At 40.2% G+C, this 11,001-nt stretch overlaps 1 protein-coding gene and 1 long non-coding RNA gene across 2 annotated transcripts in view; both read left to right on the forward strand.

Annotated features, from left to right (window-relative positions):
• Positions 1 to 2,047, forward strand: part of LOC118219931 (zinc-binding protein A33-like) — a 28,190-nt gene extending 26,143 nt beyond the window's left edge. Inside the window, exon 6 of the mRNA XM_035403428.1 lies at positions 653 to 2,047. Coding sequence (XP_035259319.1) covers positions 653 to 1,203 — 551 coding nt within the window. The 3' untranslated portion in view covers positions 1,204 to 2,047. The remainder of the gene's footprint in view (positions 1 to 652) is intronic.
• A 7,085-nt stretch (positions 2,048 to 9,132) lies between these two features.
• LOC118219934 lies at positions 9,133 to 9,560 on the forward strand. The gene is made up of 3 exons (XR_004763890.1): positions 9,133 to 9,189; positions 9,437 to 9,459; positions 9,546 to 9,560. It is a non-coding gene; the product is annotated as an uncharacterized LOC118219934 (long non-coding RNA).
• The last annotated feature ends 1,441 nt before the right edge of the window (positions 9,561 to 11,001 follow it).

Here is an 11,001-nt window from a genome sequence, read left to right on the forward strand (position 1 = left end):
AAACGAAGCCGCACAGGGCAAGTCAAAAAAGGACAACGTTCTTAATGCGCAAAAACAGAGAAAATGCCGAAATTCAAAAAACAGTGCAAAAACAGAACACGGGCAGGGAGGAAAACACTCACGGCAAAACACTGAGTAACAAGAACAAGAAGGAGTACAAACCGAAACACAATCAGAAGCACACGCAAGGATCCAGCACCCGAGTCAGGGAGAACAAGCACTGACGAGACACGGCAGGGCACAATGCACAATCAGGCCACAGAGAGGGAAGGGAAAACGAGACAACCAAAAACCAATAATTGAATAATTGAAAACAATAATACAATTACACGGGGGGAAAAGAACAGAACTAAAAACTGAAGTGCCGTCATCTGGCGGCCCAAAAAGAGAAATGCAAACAACCACAGACCCATGACAAACTTGTTTAGAGTTAGAGTATCATTTATCTTTTATTAGTTTTTTCTTCCTTCTTCAAAGAATATGACACAGATCTAATGTTTTATGTTTTTTCTTTTTTCTTTCATAGTGCATCAAAATATTAGATTTGTAATTTAAACCATGTCTATTTATGCTTCTTTTCATAATAATATATGAAGAATCTAAATCTAAATGGTTAATGTCTTCCCTTCTGTATTCCATCTTTATTGTTTAGCCCCTGTGATTCTGGATCCCAACACGATGTCCCCCTGGCTCTGTCTGTCAGATGACCTGACCTGTGTGAGGCTCACTGAAGTTGAACAACAGATTCCTGAAAACCCAGAGAGGTGTTCCCGTGCCGTAATGGTATTGGGCTCGGAGGGTTTTACTTCAGGGAAACACAGCTGGGAGGTGGAGGTGGGGAACAAATCTGCCTGGACTATAGGAGTAGTGCAAGAGTCAATCAACAGAAAGGAGGCCATTTCATGCAACCCAGGGAGTGGATTCTGGGTCCTAGCGCTGAGGAACGGTGATGATTACTTTGCAGCTGGAGTTGCTGCCCTCAAACTGAAGAGGAAGCCCCAGAGGATCAGAGTACACCTGGACTATAACAGGGGGGAGGTGTCCTTCTTCAACTCCAGTGACATGTCACACATTTACACTTTTAAAGGCAAATTCACCAAAAAAATATTCCCATATATCAATCCCCGCCAAAATGATGATGGCAGAAATGCTGGGGCCCTGCAGATCTGTCCATTGTCTTTAAGAGTGATGAAATCCCATTGAGTGTGTCATTAATAATGATGCCATCTCAGTGAGCGTATTATTAATCGTGATGTCATCTCAGTGAGTGCATCATCTCAGTGAAGGTGCCTGTAACTGATGTGACCTAAACTATTAAAACCCGTTGAAGTGGATTGGATGGGGCTTTGTAGTCAACATTTATTCATCTAGTAGTCTTTTCACACTTGCAGTGCCCTCTTTTACAGCACCTGCTCTCCATAGTTTCCTTGCATGTTGCTATTACAGTGTTTGCTGTCCCATAGCTTTAACTGTTCTGTGATTTTGTGTGTTTTGTATCTTGATGATCTTGTTTGTATGTTTCTTGTGTACACTTTGTGATGTTCTGTCGTGAATGGTTTTTATTTCTTTTAAGCCCCGCAAACAAATTGCCCCAAGGAGATAATACAAATTTGATTTCTTTTGATTTGATTATCAGTATGTCTTTTCCCCTTATCAGTCTGCAGTGCACACATAATCTCTAATAATCACATTGAGGTTTAGATTATTTGCACTGCATTGTTGTAATGACTGAAATGTATGGTACCAGCAGATTCTTGGCATCATTCTGAAAATGATTAGTTATGGGATAATATTTAAACTGTACAGATATGAGAGGTGTTGGGTAAAATGCTACCCTTATGTTACGGCCCCTGCCTCTGCTTGCCTGGGTAGTGCAGGTGGAGGAAGTTGCTTAATTACCTAATTGCCTGATTGCCTCCACCTGCCTGTGAGCCAACTTAAGCCCAGCAGTATGAGGCAAACAGAGATCTTCTTTCAGGTTTCTTTTGTGTGATTTGATTTGTGGTTTTGGGTTTGTAGTTTTTGTGAAGATCGTTTTGTTTGAACTTGGTGGGTTTTCCTTTTGTTTAGTTTGTTATTTATGCTAATAAATGTCTGGGTATGTGTTTAAATCAATTTTTGAGTAGTTGTTTTTGGGTACGTTGGACTTGTTGCGGCTTTTCGAGCCAGGCTGTAACACCATAGTTTAGCCTCATACAGTTGAGGCCAAAAGTTTACATACAACTAGACTAAAGACATTCACAACTCCACACGTTTCATGTTACCATACATTTCTTGTGTTAAATCAGTTACGGTATCTACTTTATTTCCATAAGAGGTAATTTTAAAATAGCCAAGACAGATTTATTTCAGCTTTTTATGTACTACATCAGATTTTCAGTGGGTCAAAAGATTACATATGCTTTGTTAGTATTTGGTGGGATTGCCTATTAATTGCTTAACTTAAATCAAATGCTTGGTAAACTTCTCACAATACTTTGCCAGAATTTTTGCCCATTCCTCCTGACAGAACTGGTAACTCAATCAGGTTTGTGGGCCTCCTTGCTCAGACATGCTTTTTCAGTTCAGTCCACAAATTTTCTATGGGATTCAGGTCAGGGCTTTGTGATGATCACTCCAATACTTTCACTTTGTCTTTAAGCCATTTTGTAACAACTTTGAAAGTATGCTTAGGATCATTGTCCTGCTGGAAGACCCAGTTGTGACCAGGTTCTTATTTTCAAGCTGATGTCTTGAGGTGTTGCTTCAGTATTTCTAGATAATACTCCTTCCTCATGATGCCATCTATTTTCTGAAGTGCACCAAGCCCTTTTCCAGCAAAACACCCCCACAACATGATTCTGTCACCCCCATGCTTCACAGTTGGGATGGTGTTCTTCAGATTAAAAGCCTCACCATTTTTCCTACATACATAGTGCTGATCAGTATGGCCAAAAAGTTCAATTTTTGTTTCATCTGACCAGAGAACACTCCTCCAAAAGGCTAGGTTTAAGTCCTGGCGATCACCTGGAAACGTCATTCTTGCTTTTTTATGCCAGTCTTGTGGTAGGGGCTTCTTCCTTGCATGACAGCCTTTCAAGCCATGGCGATGTAGGATTCTCTTAATGGTGGATGTAGATACCTTCGTACCTGATGCCTCCAGCTCCTTCACCAGTTCCTTTGTTGTTGTCTCGGGGTTCAGTTGAACCTTTCGGACCAAAGTTCGTTCAGGCCTGGGAGTTAATTTGTGCCTCCTTCCTGAAAAATGAAGTGTCTGTGTGGTCCCAAAATGTATATATTTGCATACAATTGTTTGTACAGATGCTCGTGGTACCTTCAGTTGTTTGGAAATTGCTGCTGAGGAGGAAGCAGACTTATGGAGGTCTGCAATTTTTTCTCTGAGGCCTTGGCTGATTTGCTTGGATTTTCCCATGGTATCAATGGCAAAAAGGCAGTGGCTCTAAAGGTAGACCCTTAAATACAGCCACAGGTGCCAATTAACTCCCAATTAAGACAATTGGCCAATCAGAAGCTTCTAAAAAGGCATGACATAAATTGCTGGAATCTTCCAGACTGTTTAAAGAGACAGTCAACTTGGCGTATGTAAACGTTTGACAAACTGGAATTCTGATATAATGAATTAAAGCTGAAATAAATCTGTCTCTAATCGATTGTTTTAAAATGACCTTGGATGTGAACTAAATAAATTCCCTAACTGACTTGCCAAAAGAAATGCATGGCGACATGAAATGAGTTGTGAAAAACTGAGTTTGAATATGTTTAGCCTAGGTGTATGTAAAATTTTGGCCTTAGCTGTAGATCAGCCCCTTTTGGGAGCATCAGGGGTTTATCTTTATTGAAGCATGCGTGTCTGTGCATGCAGGTGCATCTAAGAGGAACACATGAACTCACATTTAATTTTTACTTAACTTTACCACTTTACACATTAAACATTTTAATATGTATTATTTATTGTCATGATGAAGTACATGAGTGTAATTAACAGTAGTATTTTCCACCCTATATATATTTTGTCACACGCCAGCGTGACACCCTCTGGAGGGAGATGCGGCAGTATTGGGGAACACTGTTGGTTGCCACATGAAGAGAGAGAGAGAGTGCACCCCACCAAACACAAAATAAAATAAACAGCATTTTCCCCCTTCCCCCTCACGGGTTCCTGGCAAAAGCAGTGAATTAAAACAACAGACTAAAATAACAAGTACAAAAGAAAGCAATACAAAACAGAGCAGAAACATTTCAGTCCCCCGCTTGTAGCTGGTCAGATTTTCACTTGACCAGCTCCTCCCACTTTTCAGTATTGGTCCACTTTCTTGGTCTTGTGTTCAAATAAATAAAACTGAAACAAAAATCATAATGCGCTCTCGGTGTGAGCTCCCAGTCTCGGCCCCTGTGCTGCATACATGGGCCTCCTTTCTGTTGACGGATTCTTGCACCACTCCTATAGTCCAGGTAGGTTTTTCCCCCACCTCCACCTCCCAGCTGTGTTTCCCTGAAGTAAACCCCTCTGAGCCCAATACCCTTATGCCACAGGAAAACCTCTCTGGGTTGTCAGGAATCTGTTGTTCAACTTCAGTGTACCTCACACAGGTCAGAAATCAGTCCCCGCCAAAATGATGATGGCAGAAATGCTGGGGCCCTGCAGATCTGTCCATTGCCTGTAAGAGTGATGAAATCCCAGTAAGTCTGCCATTAATAATGATGCCATCGCAGTGAGCATATGATTAATAGTGATGTCACTGTGAGTGCCTCATCTCCGTGAAGGTGCCTGTAACTGATGTGACCTAAACTATTAAAACCATTGAACTGGATTGGATGGGGCTTTGTAATCAACATTTATTCATCTAGTAGTCTTTTCACACTTACAGTGCCCTCTTTTACAGCACCTGCTCTCCATAGTTTCCTTGCATGTTGCTATTACAGTGTTTGCTGTTCCATAGTTTTAACTGTTCTGAGAGTCTGTGTTTTGTATCTTGATAATCTTGTTTGGATGTTTCTTGCATACACTTTGTGATGTTCTGTCGGTTTTTATTTCCGTTATTTGCTGCAAACAAATTTCCCCAAGGGGATAATACAAACTTGATATCATTTGATTTGATTATCATTATGTCTTTTCCCCATATCAGTCTGCAGTGCCCACATAATCACTAATAATCGCACAGAGGTATATTGATGCTGCACGTATATTTTTATTGGAGCACGCGTGTGTGTGTGCATGCATGTGTGTGTGTGCACGTGTGTGCTTGTGTGCATGTGCATGTGTGTGTGTGCGTGTGAGTGTGTGAGTAACATGGCTAATTGTTACAGCCTTGCCCTGCTCAGATTTGGTTCCTGTTACCATTCTTAGTCTGTTCTTAAACTGGCAGATCTTCAGGAACAGGGTTGGGAATTATTGGTCTATTGCTTTACATTAACTGATAACTAAAGAAAGTTCTTTTGAATTATTTGATTTTAGCTACATTTTTATACGCCTTTGAATGTCAGCCAAAGACTGTTCTTGCTCTGCTGTTGGAAACATTTTACTGTGGTGTGATCTATGAGTGAACTAGCTTCAGTGCATTCTGAAAATTAACTAACTGAGCCAGGACATTTGGTGGGAACACAAACCAGCATACACACTGACATTCCAGGGATGGTTTTGCCAGCTGCTGCGAACTCAATTCACCATTTGTGCAACCGGTACCAGATTGTCTTTGGGTGTTCACATGCACACTTCTCTTTGACCGTTGAATGTCCTGATCTTAATCCAAAACCAAAGGACTATCGGGACAAGACTAGTAATATTACCTTTGCAGGGTCAGAGGCCAAATCCCTCATCCTCCGTCAAAGTCAACTCCCAGAGGGACGAGGGACTGATGTGCAAGACTTTGACTTAATAATAATAATAATAATAATAATAATAATAAACGTCTTGTTTAATTGGTCCAGTTGCAAACTTGTCTAGGTGACATACTGTATGGTATACTTAGCTGTAGTTGTCATTACATTTAAAAAAAAAAAAAACATTCACAACAATTTGGGCTAATTGTGTAGCTTAAAAAAAGTACATTACTCAAAAAATAAGAATGTTCATTGCACCAGACTTATGGGATCTGAGCTGGACATAATTGCCTTATCTACAGAGTATGAGAACTGTTCATAAAGTTGTGGCAGTGCACTCTTACCTCCACCTGGGGGCGTGAAAGCACATTCCACAAACAAAATGTAATCGACAGTACCTCAGTCCACAATCTCCACAACTACAGAGAATGCACAATGGAGTAAGCAAGGTTATGAACTTCTGTGTTGACCTTAAATAAATTTAAAAAACACAGAATGAAGGACTTTATAAAGGTCGCAAGGTCTCGGAAAAACACATTGTCAGAGTTCACACACAAGATTATCTGTCTCCTCCAAGAGGAGCAAATTAACTCACATTTAATTTTTACTTAACTTTACCACTTTACACATTGAACATTTTAAAATGTATTACTTAGATTTTGTCATGATGAAGTACATGAGTGTAATTAACAGTAGTATTTTCTGCACTACATATATTTTGTCACACACCAGCGTGACACCCTTGGGAGGGAGATGCGGCAGTATTGGGGAACACTGTTGGTTGCCACATGGAGAGAGAGAGAGAGAGAGTGCACCCCGCCAAACACAAAGTAAAATAAACGTCATTTTCCCCCATCCCGCTCACAGGTTCCCGGCAAAAGCAATCAACTAAAACAACAAACTAAAATAATAAAGACAAAAGAAAGCAAAACAAAACAGAGTGGAAACTTTTCAGTTCCCCGCTTGTAGCTGGCCAGATTTTCACCTGACCAGCTCCTCCCACTTTTTAAGTAGTGGTTCACTTATTCGGATTTGTGTTCAAATAACCAAAACCTTTAAAAAAATCTTGGTGTGAACCCAGTCTTGGCCTCAAATAGTGGAGAGCAGCACACCTTTCAGCACCTGGGCTGATTAGCTAACTTAACCAAGGTGCACGTGCTCTCTCCATCAGCCAATCTGCCTCTCCAGCAGACCAAATGCCACATTATTATTTCCTGATTCTTGAATCGGGGTGTGTCTGGCTGAGCAGTGAAAGTAAAGAAAAATCTGCAGTTGCTTCTCAAGGAGACAGCCTGTGACTAATTTTGTGAAATGGCGGCTAAAGCTTCATTTTTGGAAGAGGAGTTATGTTGTCCTGTGTGCTGTGAGATTTTCAAGGACCCTGTCGTCTTGGAGTGCAGTCACAGTTTCTGTAGACTCTGTTTGCAGCAGTGGTGGGGGGAGAACAGTCCTCGGGAGTGTCCCATCTGCAGGAGCAAAGCTTCTACAGGCCACCCTCCCGTAAGCCTGGCTTTAAAAAACATTGTGGAGTCCTACTTAAAGCAGAAGACCGAGTGTGAGGCTGCAGAGGCAAGTGAAGACCAGTGCCCTCTTCACAAAAAGGAACTTCTGTTCTTCTGTGAGGATGATTTGCAGCCTCTCTGTATTGTGTGTCAGACTTCAAAACAACACAGAAATCACCAGATTTGTCCAATAGAAGAGGCTGTTCCGGATCTGAAGGTATTCTATTTCTATTTATATTAGCATTAAAATATATAATCGCATCAAATAAGTAATTTTATATGCATTTTAAAAGTTGCACAGTTGTAATCTATTAGGATTTTATCAGGATGTTTTTTACTTCCTGCCTTTGCATATTGTACGACACAGTTCTCCGTTTCTCAGAATGCCTAATTTAGTACTTGCATAACCTGTCTACCCTGTATGGCATTATCATTGGTGTCATCTTATGAACATTTTCTTTCATTTCAGAATAAGCTCATGACTGCACTAATTCCTATTAAAAACAAATTAGAGAGGTACACTGCAGTTAAACAAGAGTGTGAAAAAAACACAAAACACATCAGGGTGAGTAAAACGGTTTCACAAAATATTATTTCATGATGCTTACAAAATAATAATAAACTGTTTAATGTAGGACTGTAAGGTATGTGTTAGAGAAATTAACTGTTAGTATAGTATATTAGTGTAGTGATAATTTTCTATCCTATGCCTACATCAAATCTGTGTATTTATACTACAGTACTGTATGTGACAACTTCTCTTAATACAGTTAAACTGGCATATGACTTTTTTCAGAAAGGAGTTTCATTTCTAAAAAATAAAATACCTACCTTCATTTTACATAATTTTTTTTTCTATGGAAATAAGGTAGAAATAGAAATTTTTTAAAACTATATTATATTAAATAGCTCGGATTAGGAGTAGGGCTCATTACCACTTCCTCATATGAAATGGGCTAAAGTCCAGAGAGTTTCCCCTCAGTTTAAACTGTGATGATGTCATAGTCTGGGACATCCTCTGAAGCATTCTCTTCTGCTGAAAGCTGGCTTGTAAACTCTCTCTCTGTAGGCTTGCAAAGACCCTGCAGTTTAGATTGCTTATTCAGGACCATATTTGAGGGTGTACCAACCCTCAAATATCAGCAAAGGCATAGACTCTAATTGTTCCATCAAATGCTCACTTCAGCCAAGCCTTCAGACTTACAAGCATGCTTATATCTTTAGATCCTTTTCTACTTGAGTGGGACCTGCATGCTGGCTACGAAAGAGAAGGGCCAAAATAAATCTCGGCATTGGACAAAATGAGTTTGATACGAGAAAGTTTGAGCATAACAAGCAGCTTTAAATGCAGATTTCATTGGGTAACATTTGTAATTTAGGCTTATTGATGAGTTGTAAGCCCAACATGAACCTCATGAAGGCAAAATAAAAGTCTATTGAATCACATATCTTATAGCCTAGTAAATGCATGAGAATATAGCAGAATATAACAGACATGCCTACTAAACTTACTATAATGTGTTTAAACTGTTTGGTTTACTCTTAATGTGCAGAGTCTTTTGTTCTCATGGATATTCTAGAGGAACCTATCAATACAGAAACCTTATTTATGTTTATAATTGTATTTCAATGGCAGAGTCAAGCCCAGCACACAGAGAACCAGATAAAGGCAGATTTTGAGAAGCTTCACCAATTTCTGCGAGCAGAAGAGGAGACCAGACTAGCTGCACTGAGGGAGGAAGCGGAGCAGAAGTGTCAGTTGATGAAGGAAATGATAGAGAACTTCACACAAGTTATTTCTACCCTTTCAAACACAATCAAGGCTATTGACACATCCATAGAGGGTGAAGATGCTTTCTTCTTAAAGGTGACTATTTATTTCTTGCATTGTTCTTGGCAATGACTGGTTCATTTAAATGGAGTTTGTCAAGAGTTAATGTTTCACCTTCTTTTATGCGTTTGTTCACATGCACGCACGCACGCACACACACACACATACACCTTCATTAAAATATATCAACTGGTTCTGCTGTTTCATTAGCTGATTATTCTCATAACGGATTATGTGTTTCCCTTCATAATTAATCCCTCCACTGTGTTTTTGTATTTCTCAGACCTATACGGATGCTAAGAGAAGGTATGTAGACTCACACCTGTCTTCATCTTGTCTGTTTAACTGACTCCAATCCCCACAGTGTGAGTGACTCCTGCTTGTCATTACAGAGCCCAGTGCACACTGTAGGATCCAGAGCTGCTCTCAGGGTCACTGATAGATGTGGCCAAACACCTGGGCAACCTGAAGTTCAGAGTCTGGGAGAAGATGCTGGAGATGGTGCAGTACAGTGAGTAGCCTACTGGGGGAGAGGGGTAAAAATGGTCACCATAGAACTATAAGTAATATGGCAATTCCAAATGTCCCAATTCCTCCTCACATGTTGTCAAACACTATATGCAAAGAGTGGTCTTTTATGGTTATAATATCTATATAACATCACAGCATTTTATTGATAAACTTTGTCAGGGTGGGCGAGGGAATGGACCCAAATGCAGAGTCAACAAACACTCAAAATCCAGAGTAAACGCTAAACCAAGAAAGTTGCTTTTAATTAGAACAATAAACAAAATGGAACAAAAACGAAGCCGCTCAGGGCAAGTCAAAAAATGACAACTTTCTTAATGCGCAAAAACAGAGAAAATGCAGAAATTCAAAAAACAGTGCAACAACAGAACACGGGCAGGGAGGAAAACACTCACGGCAAAACACTGAGTAACAAGAACAAGAAGGAGTACAAACCGAAACACAATCAGAAGCACACGCAAGGGTCTAGCACCCGAGTCGGGGAAAACAAGCACTGACGAGACACGGCAGGGCACAATGCACAATCAGGCCACAGAGAGGGAAGGGAAAACGAGACAACCAAAAACCAATAATTGAATAATTGAAAACAATAATACAATTACACGGGGGGAAAAGAACAGAACTAAAAACTGAAGTGCCGCCATCTGGCGGCCCAAAAAGGGAAACGCAAACAACCACAGAACCATGACAAACTTGTTTAGAGTTAGAGTATCATTTATCTTTTATTAGTTTTTTCTTCCTTCTTCAAAGAATATGACACAGATCTAATGTTTCATGTTTTTTCTTTTTTTCTTTAATAGTGCATAAAATGTTAGATTTGTAATTTAAACCATGTCTATTTATGCTTCTTTTCATAATAATATATGAAGAATCTAAATCTAAATGGTTAATGTCTTCCCTTCTGTCTTCCATCTTTATTGTTTAGTCTCTGTGATTCTGGATCCCAACACTATGTCCCCCTGGATCTGTCTGTCAGATGATCTGACTTGTGTGAGGCTCTCTGAAGTTAAACAACAGATTCCTGAAAACCCAGAGAGGTTTTCCCGTGGCGTAATGGTATTGGGCTCAGAGGGTTTTACTTCAGGGAAACACAGCTGGGAGGTGGAGGTGGGGAACAAATCTGCCTGGACTATAGGAGTGGTGCAAGAATCCGTCAACAGAAAGGAGGCCCATGTATGCAGCCCAAGGACTGGATTCTGTGTCCTATTTCTGAGGAACGGTGATTACTTTGCATCTGGAGTTACTAACCTCAAACTGAAGAGGAAGCCCCAGAGGATCAGAGTGGAGCTGGACTATGACAGGGGGGAGGTGTCCTTCTTC

This window comes from Anguilla anguilla, chromosome 2 (assembly GCF_013347855.1).
Source record: "Anguilla anguilla isolate fAngAng1 chromosome 2, fAngAng1.pri, whole genome shotgun sequence".
In the NCBI taxonomy this organism is placed as follows: domain Eukaryota; kingdom Metazoa; phylum Chordata; class Actinopteri; order Anguilliformes; family Anguillidae; genus Anguilla; species Anguilla anguilla.